The sequence below is a fragment of the Stegostoma tigrinum genome, chromosome 4, assembly GCF_030684315.1.
Source record: "Stegostoma tigrinum isolate sSteTig4 chromosome 4, sSteTig4.hap1, whole genome shotgun sequence".
NCBI lineage: Eukaryota > Metazoa > Chordata > Chondrichthyes > Orectolobiformes > Stegostomatidae > Stegostoma > Stegostoma tigrinum.
The window spans coordinates 5,581,738-5,602,781 of record NC_081357.1 but is presented as its reverse complement, the minus strand read 5'-3'; the positions used below and the strand labels follow the sequence as shown (position 1 = coordinate 5,602,781).

Sequence of the window (21,044 nt, the reverse complement as noted above, 5' to 3'; positions counted from 1 at the left end):
TGGCCCAGGGTGTCAGTTAAGAAGGGATTCTCTTGCCACCACTGGTTTAAGGCCATTATTTGGGTTTTATTACTTCAATTAAGGGTTTCCACTGGAATTGGCATGTGGTCTGCACAATGTCACCCACTTCTGCTGCTGGTAAAATTCTGATGGGGAAGGAACAGACAGCAGGTCACCTACTGACTTTAATTTGCTTTAATGCCTACATACTCGAAGCAGGACAGTGATCCAGCCCAGTGATTCAATAACCTAATTCTTACCCTGTTAGGGATTTCTGGCAGACCTCCAGTTGTTCCTGTAAGTGAGGCAGAAGCTGTCCCATAATGTCATCACCTACACAGCATTGGACAACGATTGGAATTTCATGAGCTCTCTGCATAATTTTTATCCATGATTTATCAACATTTTGAAATCGTTTTGCTTCCTAGAAAAAAAGAGTGCATCCATGTCAACAACAGCTTGCAAAGTGAGAATGATGTCTGTATAAAAATAATTCCTTGCAGAACTTCAGGTTAATTTATTTATTTTAAAAACTCTCAGAACACGTTATTTCCATTGCTGCTTCAAGTATTCGAATGAATCATTAGTAAAGATCAGCACCAAATAAATGTTCCCTCTCATGTGTGTCTCGAACGTAACTGACAGAGAGTTGTTAGTTCACCCTGTATTTTTTCCTGAAAAGTTCAAACACTAACCAACATATTATTCACAGAATCACAGAATGGTTACAACATGGAAAGAAGTCAATCAGTTGATCATGTCTATGCTGACTTTTGAAAAGAACACTTCAGCTACTACCGCTGTCCTATTTTCTCCTTGTGTCTTTGCACATTTTTTTTTATTCAGAGACAAGGATGCTACTTGCTGGCTCAGCATTTATTGGCCGTCTCTAGTAGTCCTTGAGAAGGTGATGGTGAGCTGCTTTCTTGAACTGCTTCCATTCAGATTGCTAGAGGTAGACCTACAATACAATTAGGGAGGCAACTTGAGAAATTTAACCGAGCGACAGTGAAAGAATGGTGATATATTTTCAAGTCAGGATAGTGAGAGGGCATAGAGGGGAACTATGAGATAGTGGTGTTCCCATGTATCTGCTGGCCTACCTCTATGAGGTGGAATTGATTGTGGATTTGAAAGGTGCTGTTGAAGGATCTTTGGTGAATTCCTGCTGTGCATCTTGTAGATATCACACTTGGTCAAATGTGGTCTTAATGTCAAAGGCTGTCACTCTCACTTAACCTCTGGAATTCAGCTCTCTTGTCCACATTTGAATCAATGTTCTAATGAGGTCAGTAGCTGATCAGTCCAAATGAGCCTTCAGTGAGTTGGTTATTATTCAGAAGATGCTGTTTAAAGCACTGTTGATGATACTTTCCATCACTTTATTGACAATCAAGAGTAGATGTTGGGGCAGTAATTGTTGGAATTGGATTTGTCCTGACAGAATATACCTGGGCAATTTTCCACATTGTTGGGTAAATGCGAGAATTGTGACTGTAATGGAACAGCCTGGCTAGGGGTGTGGCAAATTTGGAACATTAGTCAACAGTAATATTGCTGGAATATTGTCAAGACCCATAGCTTTTGCAGTATCCACTGCCTCTAACAATTTCTTAATTATTTGGAGTGAATCAAATTGGCCAAAGATTGGCATCTACGATGCCGAGGACCACTGGAGGATGATGTGATGAACCATTCATTCAGCACTTCTGGCTGAAGACTGTAGCAAATGCTTCAGTCTTAACTTTGCACTGGTGTGCTGGCCTTTCACATTAATGAGGTAATATTGGGAATACCACCACATGAAAGCTACATGCTTTATGAGCAACCCTTTTAACCTGCCATAACCTTTTAATTGATTTATGCCATATGCACACCCAAGTCCCTCATAAATTCAAATGGAAAGAACTCTATCTTTAGAGGAGTGTATGTATATTGTGGATGGCATGGTGGCTCAGTGGTTAGCACTAGTACCTCACAGCACCAGGGACCTCGGTTTGATTCCAGCCTTGGATGACTGTGTGTAGTTTGCATTTTCTCTCCGTATCTGCATAGGTTTCCCTCAGTTTCCTCCCACAGTTCTAAGACGTGTAGGTTAGGTGGAAATGGTTGTGTTAAATTGCCTTGTGTCCAGGAAAGCGTGGGTAGATTCACCCATTGTACATATGGGGCCACAGGGATAGGGTGGGGGGCTTGGTCTGAGTGTGATGTTCTTTGGAGGGTCAGTGTTGACTCAAGAGGCCAACTGGCCTCTTTCCTCACTATATAGTGCTCACATTTGGCAATGATTTGACAGATTTTTTTCACTTTAGGAAGAAAGGTTTGTGTGCAGTGTCTCATTAGTCTTTGGAGTCACCTTCATTTCCATGCCTTCACTCGGTATATTTCTTCACTCTGGAATTGCCTTCTACAGGTCTATGTTAGACTGCCTTGGAGAAATTAAGCAATGTCTCTACCAATCAGAATTCACTTGCCAATCAACCAGCACTTTTTTTTTGTTCATTCATGGGATGTGGGTGTTTTTGGTTGGGCCAGCATTTATTGCCCATCTCTAATTCCCCAAATTAAAAGTCAATCACATTGCTATAGGTCCGGAGTCATATGTAGGCCAGGCCAGGGTAAAGGTGGCAGATTTCTTTGACAAGGTGACAAAAGCAATAGATGAGTGTAGTGTTGTGGATGTTTTTTATTTGGACTTTCTGAAAGCATTTTGTATGGCGCCACAGGGCAAGTTGGTTAGCAAATTAGAAATGTTTGGCATTGATGGGCCCTTGCAGCATGGATTAGAAATTGGCTAATAGCTAGGAAGCTGAGGATAGGTATAGATGGGCATTTCTTGGTTTGGGGCTGCATTAGGAGTGGTGTTCCCCAGGGATTGGTGTTGGAACCAATTTTTTTTTTCTGATGTATATAAATGTTTTGGAGATGGGTGTTGAGGTAAAATTCTCTAAATTTGCAGATGATACCATGGTGGAGAGAGTAGTGAATTGTGAGGATGATGCTGAGCAACTTCAGTGGAGCATTGACAAGCTGGCCAAATGGGCAGGCAGCTGGCAGACGAATTTCAGAGCAGAGAAATTAGTCGTAATGCATTTTGGCAGAACAAACAAGGAGAAATAACATAGGCTCAATGGTCCAACTTTGAAGGGAGTACAGGAGCAGAGAAAATGTGGGGTTCATGTGTATGAGGGTTTATTACTGAAGGTATAGAGTATAAAAGTGATGCTACACCACTAAAAAAAATCATTGGTCATGTTGGGAGCAATGTGTTCAGTTCTGGGCACCTTGTTTAAAGAAGGATATTACATCTCTGGAGAACGTTCAAAGTAGGTTTACGAGATTGATATCAGAATGAAGGACTTTAGATACAAGTGTGATGATACTATGCCTTTAAGAGATGTATATGTCCTTTTTTTTAATGGCGAGATTGAGACAGAGACGCCGAGCAGTCTGTTCCGAGCCAACAAATTAAAATGTTTGTTAGGCCTCGGATTTTTTTAAGTTGGAACAGTAGAAGCTTAATGAATAGTATAGACAGGCTCTCACAATTCCAGGGTTTTAGTTCAGCTTCCAGCAGTTGTTTGGGTTTTTGAAGCTCCGTGGGGAAGCAGCTACAATTTTCTCTATTACAGCTAAAAGTCTAGGTTCTCTTTCTGCTGCCAGAATTGCATGTGAGACAATGTTTTACTGATTTTTGTCTTTTCCATGGGTGTATTTGAGATGTTACTATGTTGAAATAGTTGCTGTTTAGTAATTAAATAATCTATTATTCTGTCAGGTTTTCCAACTGAGGTGTAGTGACACCCATTTCTTCTTTATTTTGTTTGTATTTTAAATGTAGGATAAGAATAAAGTATGTTTTGCTTAAAACTAAATAGAGTAACCAATCGCATTATATCTGCAACCCAACACCTTACACTTGCCTTTGAATAAAAATTAGGGTCGAGGCTATCTCCTTGGTATATTTGAGTGTGGGAGGGAGGTTGGTCTAGTCTAAAACACAAGGAAAGATTCGAGAAATTGCCCTTATACTCCTTGGAGCATTGAAAATTAAGGGGTGGCCTTACTGAGATGTTCAAAATTATGAACAATTTTGATAGGATAAAAAAGGATATTTTGTCACCTTTACTGGCTCCATTCCCACCTCCTTGACCTGCCCATCTCTTTGCCACCTATATGCTCCTTTATCCACCTTCCATCCACTTCTCTCCCTCTATTTATTTCAGAGTTGGTATGTCAGTAACTGGTGGTCACAATTTCAAGATCGTCAGTAAGACAGCTAGGAGTCAGATGAGGAGACATTTCTTCACTCAGGGTTGTTAGAATTTGAAGTGAGCTGCCTGGGAGAGTGTGGGAGGTGGATTCCATTGGATGTTTCAGAAGAGAACTAGACATATATTTGAAAGTGGTGACGTTTGAGGGCTACATATAGGGACGGAGTGCGGGACTAGCTGTGTAGTTCTTTTAGGAGCCAGAACAGACATGATGGGGTGAATGGCCTCCTTATTTACTGTAAAAATTGTATGATTCTATTTGCTTCCCTAAGTTGCATGAGTGAACAAGATGGGTCTTTCCTTGACAATGGTTTTGTGATCACTATAAAACTCCTATTTCCAGACTATTATTGAACTCAAATTATTCCATTTGTCCTGATGGATTCAAGCCCAGGTCCCCATAACATCACCTGCTTCCCTGATAGTACCACTAGACCATCACCTCCCCTTAAACTTTCACCTCATATGGAATAAAAGTTGTGTTTCTCCTCTATTCTTGTGAATTTGCCATGATTAGCACAGGATGAAAAACTGACTAAATAACTTGTCCTCAACCTTAACAACTTCTCCTTCAACTCCTCCCACTTCCTACAAACAAAGGTGGTACCTGCATGGGCCCAAGCTATGCCTGTACGTGGAAATGTCCCTCTTCTGCTGCTACACTGGCCCTATTCCCCACCCCTTCCTCATATTCTGCCTGAGAACCCTGCAGCCCAATGGTCTCAATGTGGACTTCACAAGCTTCAAAATCTCTTCATCCCAAAACCAGCCCAGCTCATCCCTGCCTCCTTGACCTGTCTGTCCTTTCTCCCATGTATCTGCTCCTCCTACCTCACTGACCAACACCCACCTCCATCTCCTACCTACCAGCCTCATCCTCGCCTCCTTGACCTGTCCGTCTTCCCTTGACTGACCAACGCCCATCCCAAATCCCCACCTACACTCTCACCTTTACTGGCTCCATTCCCACCTCCTTGACCTGCCCATCTCTTTGCCACCTATATGCTCCTTTATCCACCTTCCATCCACTTCTCTCCCTCTATTTATTTCAGAGTCCCCTTCCCCTCCCCTAGTACTGAAGAGGAGTCCCAGCCCAAAACAACAAAGTGTGAAGCTGGATGAACACAGCAAGCCAAACAGCATCTCAGGAGCACAAAAGCTGACGTTTTGGGCCCTGACCCTTCATCAGAGAGCCCCAGACCCAAAACGTCAGCTTTCCTCTCCTCTGATGCTGCCTGGCCTGCAGTGTTCATGTAGCTCTACACCTTGTTATCTTTGGGAAAAAAGTGTCTTTTTTTTCAGAAATACTCATATCCTGTTTTATTAATCATCTTTCTCAGATAGAATTAATAAATGACCTCACAGTAAAGGGGTAGCTAGGTAGCAGCAATCTTAATATGATTGTATTTTGCATACAGTTTGAGGGAGAGAGAAATGGGTCAAAGATTTATATTTTAGAATTAAGTAAGGACAGTTAAAATGACTTGAAAACAAAGTTAAAGAAAATAAACTAGCAAATTAGGTTAAGGAAAGGTTCACAGGGTTACAGTGGCAAGCAATTGAAGGACGTTTCAACACACACGAACTAGACACGAAAAATAAATTCTAAGAGGCGAACCTACCATCTGATTAACTAAAAGCCAGTATCAAATTTAAAGAAAAGGCCTATAATTGTGTAAAGATGGATAGATGGATGGCAGGTCAGAGCATTGGGCACAATATAAGAAAAACCATCAAAGAATGACTAACAATTTAACAAGGAAGGAAAAATTAGAAAAAAAGAGAGCTAGCTCGAAATATTGTTTCAAAAGAGGTATACAAGATGAGAGGCATAGCCAAACACTTTTTCCCAGGGTGGAAATGACTATTACAAGCGGGCATAATTTTATGGTGACTGGGGGAAGATATGGGGAGATGTCCGAGGTAGGTTTTTTACACAGAGTGGTGGGTATGTGGAATGCACTGCCGGTGGTATTAATGGAGTCAGATACATTATGGACATTAATACATCTCTTGTGTCGGCACATGGGCAATAGTAAAATGCAGGGTATGCAGGGTAGTTTGATCTACAGGGTAGTAGGATAATAGGTCGGCACAACATTGTGGGCCGAAGGGCCCCCATACTGTGCTGTATTGTTTTATGTTCTATGGTCTAAAAAGAGTTTCTCTTGAAATATAAAAAGGAAAAGAATTAATGAAGTGAATGTTGAACCTACAGAAGGTGAATCTGCAGAATTAAGAATAGAAAATAAGTAGAAGTCAAATTAATTAAGTCAACAGTTTCCATCGATTTTCACAGTAGCAAATGCAAAGAACATTATAAAAATGGCTGTAAATCAGGAAATGGAAGGGAAAGAGGAACAGATAAGATTACAAAACCAGGGAAATGGTTCTGAGAAAATTGTTGTTGGTGATGCAGGCTATCAAGTGCTCAATTTCCGGTGGACTTCATCCTAGGGTCTTTAAGTGTCCAGTGAGAGAGTTGATGCATTGGTTTTAGTTTTCCAAAGTTCTGTAAGTTTGGGGAAAATACCACTAACATGTAGAAAGTCAAGGCGACAAAAAAGTAGGAAAGTCAATGGCAGTTAGCTTCCCATCTGTCATTGAACACAACGTAGCAGGGCATTTTGACACAGCCTGATTAGATAAATTTTCAAAATGATTTTGTGAAAGATAAACCAGATTTAATCAAGTTATTGCAGTTCTTTGAGGAAGTCATGTGTTGTGGATAAAGGGGCGTCAGTGGCAGTGCTTGGATTTCTATAAAGGATCTGATAAGGTGCCTCATCAAAATCCATGGCAAAAAAGAAGCCTCCTTAATGTAGGGGTAATTCATTAGAATGATAGGAGTTTGGCTAACTAATAGGAAGCAGAGTGCAGGCATAAATTTGTGAACTTCTGGTTCACAAGATGTGCCATGGTGCTCACAGTTGAGATCTCAACTTTTACAATTTAAATAAACGAATTAGACAAAGGGTATGAAAGTTGCGAGATTTGCTGATGACCATAAGGAAAGTAAAAAGTAAGTTGATAAGAGGACATGAGATTAAGATGGAAAATAAATTGTAAAAATTGACAAAGATTTGGCAAATAGAGTATGATGTGGGAAAATGTGAGAATGTCCATTTTGAAAAGAATAAAAAGCATATTGTTGAGATTGCAGACCTCTGAGACATGGGGGAGTTTGGGTGAACCAGTGTATTATTCACAAAACATTAGTATGCAGGTTCAGTTAGTGATTAAGAAAGCTAATAAAATATAACTACAAGGAGATTTGAAGTAAAAAAAAGCAGGGAGTAATGCTTCTACATACATTTGTGAGGCTGCACCTGGAGTAATGTGGACAATATTGGTCTCCTTACTTAATAATGTAAATGTATTGGTAACACTTCAGAGAATATTTACTAGACCAGTACCTTGAATGTATGTTTTTTTTAATATGTAAGTTTGGACAGGTTACACTTGTACCCACTTGAGCTTAGAATGCTCAGAGACTACTTGGTTGAAACATCCGGAGGGGTCTTAACAGGGTCAAAAAGATATTTCTTCAAGTGGGAGTTTATTGAACGAAAGGTGTGAGATATTGTCTGTTTAAGACAGAAATGAGGTTTTTGCTCTTTTACAGACAGGCTTGTATATGCATGCACTGTGCCTCTTTCAACTCAACAAAATAGGTAACAGCCTGTAGTGGTCCCTTTTTCAGGATAATATCCTGAACCAATTCACAGTCAACCTGTTTTGGCTAAAATTTAAACAAAACCAGGAAGTTAACAATCAATCATCATTAATTGTTGCATTTTTCATGACAGAATCTCTACCAATCAGAGTCCATTTGCCAACGAATCAGTATTATCCTCTCATGCAGCAAAAATATTGTTTTCCACTTGAATTATATTCTTGTGAATTATCCTGGTGAGTGCAAAACAAAAACACAAGTTTTTTTTTCTGCAATTGCTATCATATCTCTTTCTCTTCCAATGTTCTTTTTGCCTGACTGCATAGTTATGCCATTGATTTGACTCCACCTGCAATACTTAGATGAAACATCACTCCTTTAATTATTTAGAGCTGAATACTGGTTGAAGAGTGAAATGTATTTAGAGGACTCCAGTACTATTTCCTTGTTTCTTCTTGACTGCTTAGCTGTCATTCATTCTCTCTCTCCCCATACTCCTAAACTGTGGAAAACCCAAATATGGTATCTATGCAAATCTCAATTTCAGAGACGTGCCAAATACCACAACCTGCTGCTCAAGCTCCAAATCCAGGAACATGTTACTTTCTAATTTAATCTGTCCAAGAATTAAAACAAGACCAACACATGTAAAATGTGGCGATTATTCATTTTTAGAATGTCTTAATTGTATAAATTACCTGTGGCAGTTGTTTAGCAATATCGCCTCCAACAAAGACAGCCTCCAAATAAATCCACAGATTTTGTACTAATAGCCACTGTTCTATTATTATTGTGCATGCTGTCAGATTGTGGACCCAGAGTTGAATGTCCTTTTTATAGTAAGTATTATACCTGCAAGGAAAAAATGCCAGAAATCTAATAAGTAATAATGGATTGACGAATCCATTTAAGAGCTACATTTCTTCAATTTTAACATTAAATGGAATTAAAAAAACACCTCCAGTGGGGAACCAATATAGGTCTGATGCAAACCCAAAACCACTTCCATCCAGAAGGACAAATGCAACAGATACATGGGATCAACACCATCTGCAAGGTCCCCCAAAAGCCACTCACCATCCTGTTTTAGAATGATACTGCCATTCCTTCACTGTTTCTGGTCAAAATCCTGGAATTGTTTACCTAACTGTGGGGCTAACTACAGTATGTGGACTGCAATGATTCAAGAAAGCAGCTCATCACCACAGTAAATAGGGATGAACCATAATTGGTGGTTGTCTAGTGATACACACATTCATGAGTGGATAAAAAAGGCAGATAACTACCATCTTGTACAGAACTTTGGTGCCAATCAGCAACATGTGTTTGTCCTGGATAGTGATACCTTGAATGTCAAGGAGAAAGAGTTTCATTCTCTGTTGCTGAAGATAAACATTGCTTGGCACTTGTATGGTATGAATATTAATTTCTACTTAGCTATCCAAACCTAGATGTTGCTCAGGTGTTGCCATGCATAGTGGCATGGATTGCTTATGTCTCTAAGGTTAATTGTACATGATAATGGTTCAAATCATCAACAAACATCCTCACTTCTGACATTATTATGGAGGGGAAAGTTGTCTTTGAAGTGGTTGAAGATGTTTGGGTCTAGGATGCTACCCTGAGGAACTCAGGGCATTGATACCTTGGGGCTGAGATGACTGATCTCCAACAAACCCAATCATCTTTCTTTGTGTCAATATGATCAATGGTGTTTTTTTTTCCATGATTCCCACTGACTCCAGTTTAGCAGGGTTTCCTTAGTGCCACACCTGGTCAGATGTAGACTTGATGTCAAGAGCAGTCACACTCACCACATCATGGAGTAGAACTCTTTTGAACATGTGGGGAACAAGGCGTTAATGAAGTCAGGAATTGAGGGGAATGGAGCCCAAACTGAGTTTCAGTGAGCAGATTACTGTTGAGTAAGTGGCACTCAATAACACTATTAATGACACTTTCCCTTACCAAGCCGATGATAGACAGTATACCCCGATAGTGGGGCAATAGGCTGGACGAAGCATTGTCTTTTTTTTTTGTGTGTAGGACATAACTAGGAAATTTTCCACATTGTCTGATAGATGCCATCATTGTAGCTGTACTATGACAGTTTGGCTAGGGGCATGACAAGTTCTGGAGCAGAAGTCTTCAGTATAATTGGCAGAATGTAATCAGGGCCCATTGCCTTTGCAGTATCTAGTGCATACATCTGTTTCTTGATATCACGCAGTGAATAAAATTGTCTTAAATGATGATTGGTGCACAGAAATATAGGAAATAGAAACAAAAATCAGCTACTCAACCCTTCAAGTCTACTCTGCTTTTCAATATGATCACAACTGATTATCCAACTCAGTACCTTGTTCTGCTTTCGACCCAAAACATTTGATTCCTTTAGCTCAAAGAATTATATCTTTCTCCTCCTTGAAAACATTCAATGTTTTGGCCTCAATCACTTTATGTGGTAGAAAATTCCACAGGCTCGTCACCCTCTTGGTGAAGAAATTATGCTTAATTACTCATAAGCTGCAAACAGTATGCCAGGTGAGGATTCACCATGGTCCCTAATAATTGCAGCAAGATATTTCTCACTATGACGGTCAACATACCATTTAACTTCTTCACTGCTTGCTGAAAAATATGCTTACCTTCAGCAACTGGTGCACAAAGACACCAGGTCACGTTGCATCTCATATGTTTTTGATCTATCGCCTTTCAGATAATGATCTGCCTTCCTGTTTTTGCTGCCAAAGTGGCACTTCATCTTCACTCACCTTGTCCAAATTACATTGAAGCATTTCTGCATCCTCCTCATAGTTCACCCTCCCACCCAAACACGTACCTCAGATAGAGACCAAGAGGGATTATCAAATTGGTAGTTGAAGATTCTTGCAAATGCTTCCGCCTTGACTTTTGCACAAATTAGCTTGACTCCCCTATTATTGAGGATGGGGATATTTGAGGAATCTCCTCTGCCTGTCAGCTGTTTAATTGATCACCATCATTTATGACAAAATGTGGTAGGACTGGTTATGCAATCATTTAGCTCTGTCTATGATATGCTGCATTCACAACTTGAAATGCTAGTAGACCTGTGCTGTAGTTTCAACAGGTTGATATCTCACTGCTGCCACACTTGCATTCTTCATTAAACCAGTAGTGGATCCCTGGCTTAGTAGTAATGATAATGTGAGTGATATCGCAGGCATAAGGTTACAGACTGCAATTCAATATAATTCTGCTGCTGTTGTTGGTCATAGTGATCCTCATGGATGTGGTCCTGAGTCACAGTATCTGTTCAGATTCTCTCCCATTGTGTATGGTGGTAGTGCTACATAACACAATGGAGATAGTCTCAATATGATGGCAAGACTCTGACTCTATGCTGACTGTGTGCAGTAGTCGCTCCTACTGATACTGTTATGAACAAATGCATTTGCTATGTGTAGATTGATAAGGATGAGAACAAGTTTCCTTTCTGGTTTCCCCCCTCAGCACCTGCCACAGATCCAGTATGGCAGCTATGTCCTTCGGGACTTGACCAGCTTGATCAGTAGTGTTGTTTCTGAGCCACTTTTAGAGACTGACATCTCCAACCCACAGTATTTTCTGTATGTTTGCCACCCTCAGAGTATCCTCATATTGATGTTCAACATCAGTGAGTACCAATTCTTCAGATGAGGAGCATGGTTAATGGTAATAAGCAGGGCGTTGCTTTGTTCATTTTTGACCCAGTGTCATGAGACCTCAATTGGTTTGGAGACAATGTGGAAGACTCCCAGGGCAACAAAGAACTTTTGACCTGATTATAACACAGTGAGCCTGGTGGGTCTGTGCTGTCATTTGGACAAAACATGTTGCAGGAACATTTCTTTTTTCTTTTTGGACTGTAAACTGGACTGTAAGGTGGAAAACTAAAAACATGAATAGTCCGTAAGGGTTCTAAACTGTCATCATAACAGGAGACATTTGCCTTCCACAGTATTTAAAGCTGAATACAGACTTGGTGGCAAGTTCTTCTCCGGGAACTCCTGTACTATCTGCCTGGTTCTTTCAGACAGCTTGAAACTTATCCATTCCTATCTATCTGCTCATACCTAAAATGCGGGGTTCCACCTTCCTAAAAATGCTAGTCGTGTGGTCCTCTCTTCAAGTGGTTCTAAAGTTGGTGCTCCAGCTTAAATACATGATGACACTTCTACAAATGTGTTCATCTGGGGTACGTGTGCCTCCTCGCCAATCTACTGCTCTGCCCACATCAATCATCTTTGTCACTTCCTCAAAGAATGTGATCAAGTTTGAGAGTCAGGACCTCCCCCACATAAAGCCACGCTGCCTATTGCTTATAAGTCTATATTTTTCCAAATGTGAGAAAATCCTGTCCATAAGAATTTTCTTCAATAATTTCCCCATCTCTACGTAAGGCTCATCATCCTATAATTCTTGTGGATGCTCGCTTTTTCAGATGCAAGGATGTGGATTCCCAAATCTTGCTGTTCAGTGGCTTTTTGCAGCATTTCTCAATTTAAATAATATTCAGCTGCTCCATAACGGATTAAACATACCACAGTCACCATAACTAGAAGATAAGGGTTGCTTGGTCTCTCTGAGGGTAACAGAATTTCCATGTAAATTTAAACTTCTTACACACTAAAAAAGCCCAATCAGAACACAGCATCCAGCAAATTGCTGTTATAAAGTGATGTACCAAGGATCCAATCACAGTTGGACAATCCAGCATTATTGACCAATAGTATACAGGGGGAGGGAATGTATGCTGCAATATCAGAGAAGGACAGGGAAAAAAGTATAAAATGAGAATCTGTTTGTTTGTATTAGGGTAGAGCACAGACGACACTGTCCCAAGTGGTGTTTCAAGTGCCTCTTCCTGCACGATCTGGTGATTGTTTGAATAAATGGCCACGAGACCAAAACTCCGCTGTCTCATGAAACTTATTCCCATCTGGGTTGCTCCTACAGTTTGGCATTGCATGCAGTGTGTTCTGCCTGAAGCCTACACACCTTGGACCACCCTTTAGGTAGCTTGGCACTCAGTGTGTGAACGCATCTGTAAATCAGAACACGAATGAACTTGTTAAATGGAGCAAGTTGGGCAGAGGCAGAGTTAAAGTTGTGGTAATGAGGGCACCTGTGATTACTCAAACAGCCAGATGACCTGAACTCTGCTGTGTCCTGAAACTTATTCCCATCTGGGTTGCTTCTCCAGGTTTCCAAGTTGAAAATCCCCCTTATGCCAACTCTGTCTTCTTTTAGACAGTCAATCCTTTTCCTGTGCTAATATATCACCTCTAACATTATGACCTTATTTTATTAAGCAGCCTAATATGTGGTATCTTATTAAATGCATTTGAAAATCCAAATATATTACATCCAATGCGTCCCCTTTATCTATCTTACTTGATACCTCCTCAAAGAATTGTAGTAAATCTTTCTGGCATGATTTTCCCTTCGTGTAGCCATGCTGAGTCTGCTTTATCATATTACACATTTCAAATATTTTGCTATTATACCCTTTATCCATTTTCTCAGTAACAGACGTTAAGCTAACTGGCCTATAGCTAGAGATAGCAAGAACTGCAGATGCTGGAGGTAAAGACAACACAGTGAAGCTGGAGGAACACAACAGGCCAGGCAGCTTCAGAGGAGCAGTAAAGTTGATGTTTCAGGTCGGGATCCTTCCTCAGAAATGGGGAGGAGGAAGGGAGCTGGAAAATACATAAAGGAAGGGTGAGGCTGGGGAAGATAGGTGGGTTGGTGAAAGGTGAGTGCAGGTAGGGAGTGGTGGGGATTAGTCAGTGGGATGGGTGGGGTGGATAGATGGGAGAGAAGATGGACAGGTAGTGTCAGATCAAGGAGGCATGGATGAGAGGGAAAGTTGGACATGGGATGAGGCCAGGGGTGGGTAGATTGGAAACTGGTCAAATCCACATTTAGACCATTGGGTTGTAGGCTTCCAAGGCAGAATATGAGGAGCAGCTCCTCTAGATTGCGAATGGTGTCACTGTGACACTGGGGAGGCCCAGGATGGACATGTCACCCAGATAATGGGAAGAGGAGTTAAAATGATTGGCAACTGGAAGATAACAAAGTGTGGGGCTGGATGAACACAGCAGGCCAAGCAGCATCTTAGGAGCACAAAAGCTGACATTTCGGGCCTTGACTGTTCATCAGAAAACCATTTCTGTAGATGCTCTACAAAACAGTCTCCAAGTCTATGCTTGGTTTCATCGATGTGGAGGAGGCCACATTGGGAGCAACGGATACGGTAGACTATGTTGACGGATGTACAAGTGAACCCATGTCTGATATGAAAGGTTTGTTTTAAGCCTTGAATGGAGGTGAGGGGGCAGGTGAAGGGTTGGTGGCAGGGAAAGGTTCCAGTGGTGGTGGGGTTAGTGGGGAGTGTGGAGTGGACGAGGCAGTCGTGGAGAGAGTGGTCCCTACAGGAGGTTTATAGGGGTGAGAAGGGAAATATTTCTTTGGTTGTGGGATTGGATTGTAGGCGGCGGAAGTGGTGAAGAATGATATGCTTGATGCAAAGGTCGGAGGGGTGATGTGTTATGACAAGGGGGATTCTGTCTTCATTTTTGTTGTGGGGAGGGGGGTTGTGAGGGCAGAAGTGCAGGAAATGCAAGAGAAGCAGTTGAGGGCAGTTTCGATCACCAGATGGGGGGATGTTACGATCTTCAAATAGGAAGACATCTGGGATTTTCAGGAGTGCAACGCACAACCTTGGGAGCAGATACAATGGAGGTGGAGGAATTGGGAGTAGAAGATTGCATTCTTGCAGGAGGGTAGGTGAGAGGAGGTGAAGTCCTGCAGCTATCTGTCTTTTGTCTCCCCTTATTAAATAAAGCTGCATGCCAAAGTTCTGAAGAAAGTAGCAATTGAGATAGTAAATTAATTGGTAGTTATCTTTCATAATTCTAGAGATGATGGAAAGATACCTGCTGTCTGGAAATAGCAAATGCATCTCCACTATTTGAGAATGGAGGAAGAGGGAGAATGAGATCTATAGACCTTTTAGCCTGACAACTGTCTTAGGAAAAGTGTAGCCGTGATTTATAAAGTATATGGCAACTGAACATTTGGCAGAGTCAACCTGGATTCACGAAAGAGAAATTCAGTTTGACAAAATTATTGATAACAAGGTGTAGAGCTGGATGAACACAGCAAGCCTAGCAGCATCAGAGGAGCAGAAAGGCTGACGTTTTGGGCCTAGACCTTTCTTCAGAAGTGGGGAAGGGGATTGGGGTTCTGAAATAAATAGGGAGAGAGGGGGAGGCAGATAGAAGATGGATAGAGGAGAAGATAGATGGAGAGGAGAGGATAGATGAAGTCCACAAGCTTCAAAATCTCCCCTCCCAGTATCGCATCACAAAACCAGCCCAGCTCGTCCCCACCTCCCTAGCCTGTCCCCACCCCCCCACCTCAAGCTCCATCCCCATCTCCTACCTACTGACCTCATCCCGCACCCTTGACCTGTCAGCCTTCCCCGGACAGACCTATCTCCTCCCTAACTCCCCACCTACTGTCATCTTTACTGGCTCCATTCCTCTTTGACCTGTCTGTTTTCTCTCCACCTTTCTTGTCCTCTATCCATCTCCCCCTCTCTCCCTATTTATTTCAGAAACCCCTTCCCCTCCCCCACTTCTGAAGAAGGGTCTAGGTCTGAAACGTCAACCTTTCTGCTCCTCTGATGCTGCTTGGCCTGCTGTGTTCATCCAGCTCTACACCTTGTTATCTCAGATTCTCCAGCACCTGCAGTTCCTACTATCTCGGACAAAATTGTTGTGCGTTTTTTGAGAATGTTATTTGTCATATAGAAAAAGAAGAACCACTGGATGTGGGCTATATGGATTTTCAGAAGACTTTTGATAACGTCCCACACAGGTTTGCAAATAGACATAGAGCATGTGGGATTGGGGTATTATACTAGAATGGATTAAGAACTGATTAATCAACAGGAAACAAAATAGGAATAAACAGATAATTTTCAAGATAGCAGTTTGTTGTACATGGATTACTGCAGGATCAGTGCTAGACCCACATCTGTTCACAATCTAAGTAATTAGTTCAGATGTAAGGACTAATTAAAATATTTTAAACCCTGCTGATGACACCAAACTGGGTGGGGATATGAATTATGAAAAAGATGTGAAGAATACTTCAAGAAGACTTAGGACAGGCTAAGCGAATGGTCTAGTAATGACAGATGGAATATAATGTAGATAACTGTGAAGTTTTACACTTTGGCTGAAAATAATAGAAAGGCAGGGTGCTTCTTAGATAGCAAGAGGTTGGAATGTGCATATGTTGAAAAAGATCTGTATGTCCTTGTTTATTAGGCACAAGAAACTAGCATGCTAGCACGACAACCATTCAAAAGACGATTTTCCACAATTTTGGATAAATGCTATCATTTTAGCTGCACAGGGATATCTATCTAGGGGAGAAAAGGGGCATAGCAAGTTTTGGAATGCACTTTCAGTACTCATAATTAAATGTTGTTGAGACCTATGCCCTTTGCAATATGCAGGGTCTTTAGCAGTTTCTGATATCATGTAAAGTGAATGATACTTGTTATAAACTGACATCTGTGAGATGGAGGTATCAGATAGACGGTGAGGTGGATTATCCATGCAGCATTTCTTGTTGCAAATACTTTAGCTTTGTAATTTACGCCAATGTGCAGGGGTCCCCTCATCACAGAGGATGGCAATATTTGTGGAGGCTCTCACTCCACTAAATAGTTTAATTGTCCACCTTGAATTGAATGGTTCTCCATTATAGAGAGCTGTTAAGACTCAAACACTTTGCTGTGGGTCTGGAGTCAAACGTCAATCAAACCAGGTAAGAATTTTCTTCCCTACAAGGCATTAATGAACAAGACAGTTTTTAAAGACAATCATTACCTGGTTGCTAGGCAACCAGCTTTTAGTTCTAGTTTTTACTGGATTTATGTCAACATTTGGAATTGATTTACAATACATATTAATGATTTAGAGAAGGAAGCATATGTAATGTAGCCAAATTTGCAGACAAGAGAAAAATAGGTGGAAAAGTAAACTCTGGGAGGGATACAAATAGTTTACAGAGAGATATTGATAGGTTAAGTAAGTGGGCCAAAAGTCGGCAAATGGAGTGTAAGGTAGGAAAATATGAAGTCGTTCATTTTGGAAAGGCAAGCAAAACAACAGTGTATTATGTAAATCAAGAAAAAAATTCCAGAAAGCTGCAACTCAAAGAGAATGGGGGTACTTGTACATGAAACACAGAAACCTAGCTCGGGTGCAGCAGGTAATTAGGAAGGCTAAGGGAATTTGGGCCCTAATTCTTCCCATTGGCAATATAATCTGAAATATTCTGTCTGGTTCCACATAAAACATAGAAGGCTCAATGAGATCACACTACTCATTGAAATTTATAAAAATGAGATATGATCTCATTGAGCCTTATGTTTTATGTGGAGCCAGACAATACATTTCAGATTATATTGCCAATGGGAGGAATGTAAGGACAAAAATAGATGACCGAGATAGACCCTGTGGATCTCCAGAACTAACTGTGCAGCTATGCGAAAGAGAAGCCATTTCTCAAGATGCTAGAACATAGAACATAGAACATAGAACAGTACAGCACAGAACAGGCCCTTCAGCCCACAATGTTGTGCCGACCATTGATCCTCATGGATGCACCCTCAAATTTCTGTGACCATATGCATGTCCAGCAGTCTCTTAAATGACCCCAATGACCTTGCTTCCACAACTGCTGCTGGCAACGCATTCCATGCTCTCACAACTCTCTGCGTAAAGAACCTGCCTCTGACATCCCCTCTATACTTTCCACCAACCAGCTTAAAACTATGACCCCTCGTGCTGCCCTGGGAAATAGTCTCTGGCTATCGACTCTATCTATGCCTCTCATTATCTTGTATACCTCAATTAGGTCCCCTCTCCTCCTCCTTTTCTCCAATGAAAAGAGACCGAGCTCAGTCAACCTCTCTTCATAAGATAAGCCCTCCAGTCCAGGCAGCATCCTGGTAAACCTCCTCTGAACCCTCTCCAAAGCATCCACATCTTTCCTATAATAGGGTTCTTGTAAGAACAGATGGTATCGTTGTCCACATCAAAAGCTGCATATGGATTGTGTTGGTTCTGACTAGACAGAGGACTATAACAATTTTTTGATCAATGTTTGGTCTTCTTATCTAAGAAATGATATAATTGCATTAGAGATGGTTCAAGGAGATTTAATTGTTTGAAAGCTGGAGTGAGAAGGCCTTGTTATGATAAAATGTTGGATAGGCTGGACCTGATTCCACTGGAGTTTAGAAGACTGAGACATGACTTCATTAAAGTGTTTTGAGATCCTGAATCATCTTTATAAGTTAGACTTGAGAAAGATTATTATTCTTGTGGGAGATTCCAGAATTTTGAGACATTATTTTAAAATCAGGGCTGACCCTTTTAGGACATAGATGAGAGAAGATTAGACTTTGGAACTCTCTGCCTCAGAAGGTGGTGATAGTTTTTGAATATTTTTAAGAGGAGTGGAAAAATTATCTTTGCATAACATTACAAATGCAGTATATCTTCAAAGAATGTCATTTTAAAACTCATGCCATTGAGTTTTAAAAGTAACTTATTTTCTTTGCTTTATTCTTTATTAATGCATGGGATGAGGGCATTGCTGACTATGGAGCATTTATATCCCCAGAGGGCCGTTAAGAGTCAACCGCATTACAGTGGGTCTGGAGTCACATGTAGGCCAGGCCAGGTAAGGATGGCACTTTCCTTCCCTCAGGGGCATTAGTGAACCAGATGGGTATTTCCAACAATCAGCAATGGATTCATTAGACTCTTAATTCAGTTTTTTTGGAACTCTGATACCACCATCTGCCTTGGCAGGATTTGAACTCAGCTCCACATCAATATTCAGAATCAATATTGGAACAAGCACAGGAGTCTAAAGCAAGTGCCTTCAGTTAGATGTGTCAAGTGGCAAAATTAGCAGTTGGACACCCTGTAGTCCAGACCCTAATCTCTGAAAATCCTTGCCTAAACCATTTCTCTCTCGCTTCCCCTCTTCCTTAAAGCAGAAAGTCCCAAAAATTTAGTCAACCCTTTTAACATTACTTTTATTAGCTTGCAAATTTGTTTTTTTTTGCTGTAATTTGTTGCTAGTACCTGTTGCTGAGTAAAGAGCTCAGTATCATTAAACTGTCCTCCATCAACATTATAATTTCTGCCGTCTCCAGTCCTTTTAGCAAGAGGTCTCCTCGATTCTTAAATGAAGAAAAACTGAGGGTCTGACTGGTCCAGGTCTGCATCACCTGATTTAATTTTGCTTCAATGTCCTTCTCTTTCACAGAGGATATGCAGATATCCTAAAAAAGCAAGATTTATTGTATATTTCATGATAAAACTGGCAAGAAAAATTAAAAAGTAAAATAAAACCTAAAATGAAACTTGACCAGTTGAAGAGTCAATGACAATATGTTCAGGGTGTTTGGGTGGGAGGGTGTAGGAATATTTTGGAATTGAGGGTGACAGTTTTCCTTTCACGAGAAGGACTGTAAGTATATCCAGAGGATGCACGGGAAAAGACTGTTGAGAAGCAGAGATATCTTAGAATTTGGAAGAGTTGAGACATTAAGTGTCCTGAATGTGGGCAGATTATGGAGAGATTGGTAAGTTAGGTGATTATAAACCATGTTGAAATGTAGTATAAATTGATATGTTTTACTGTGATATGCTGATAAGACATATTTTACATAATCACAGGAAGTTATGCTGTGTCACATGATCTTCTTCCCTCTTTCAGCCTGTGACAAAATAAAATCGTAAGATGTTAATATGTTTCTTTAACAAAACTTAAGTTTTCCTTACTGTAGCAGTTTCTACAATTTTTTTTAGTAGCAGAATGAGACCAAGGATGATATATGGTGACAGTGAGAAAAAAGGAATACGGAAAACTTTCTGCAATTACTGGAAAGTTTCAAGAGGGTCTCAGATCCCAGTGAAGCAGAACAATGTCTGAGATAACAAAGTGTGAAGCTGGATGAACACAGCAGGCCAAGCAGCATCTTTGGAGCACAAAAGCTGACATCAGAAGGGTTTAGGCCCGAAATGTCAGCTTTTGTGCTCCTGAGATGCTGCTTGGCCTGCTGTGTTCATCCACCTTCACACTTTATTATCTTGGATTCTCCAGCATCTGCAGTTCCCATTATCTCGGAACAGAATAACGTCTGATTTTGTACTGAAAATTTCCCAGATATTGCACTCTATTCAGCCTCAATGTGAACATGAGCAGTGAGCTGATCAGTATATCGTACTCAGACAAGGAATCGTAATGTAGGTTTGTAGTATATTGCTTTTATTTGGAAGTTTGGATTTGAAAGTGGAAGCAATACAGATTTTGATTTTTAGTTCTGTGAATGTGACTCTTTTTTATTAAAGGTTTGAAAGTCATTTTGAGCACTGAACTGGAAGATAATATTTTCAAGTCATGGGACTTTGATGAAATGACTCAATCAGCTCACTGGGACATTAACTGCTGAATGTTTACAAAATTGATGTTTATGATGCAGAAACATGATCGGGGCACTAGTAGTTTGAGTTCAGAAGAGAAGTCTCCCCAGCTGAAGAGTGTTTTTTCTTAGTTTACAGTAGGCTGACAAAATTAGAAATCTCTAGGCTATCAGAGTTGGAAAGAAATATCTAGTTATTAAAGCTTAAAAGAAGTTTTCAAACCATCAGAGTTGCAAAATGGTTTTTAACTTTATTGACATTAAGTGACAGTAAAGAATGCTGTGGGGATTTTTTTCTCTCTGTTTATGTTGGGATCTTTCTAAATTTTCCATATTTGTAATTCTGTGTTTTGGTGTAATAAACTTGTGTTCAACTGATAACAAAATATTGGCAGCCTCATGTTCGATGACTGAAAACCACAATGACCAAAATGCATAAAACTTATGATCTATCAAATCAGGTTTCACTCGAGATCTGACTTTTCCAGTATGCCCATCAGTTGGATCACCACAGGATTGATGAAGAAAAAACAATGAACAA

At 40.6% G+C, this 21,044-nt stretch overlaps 1 protein-coding gene across 1 annotated transcript in view; it reads right to left on the bottom strand.

Annotated features, from left to right (window-relative positions):
- LOC125452339 (dynein axonemal heavy chain 8-like) overlaps positions 1–21,044 on the bottom strand; it is a 1,009,221-nt gene that overhangs the window by 375,683 nt on the left and 612,494 nt on the right. Inside the window, exons 51-53 of the mRNA XM_059645685.1 lie at positions 19,161–19,360; positions 8,649–8,802; positions 261–424 (exon numbers count right to left, since the gene is read on the bottom strand). Coding sequence (XP_059501668.1) covers positions 261–424; positions 8,649–8,802; positions 19,161–19,360 — 518 coding nt within the window. The remainder of the gene's footprint in view (positions 1–260; positions 425–8,648; positions 8,803–19,160; positions 19,361–21,044) is intronic.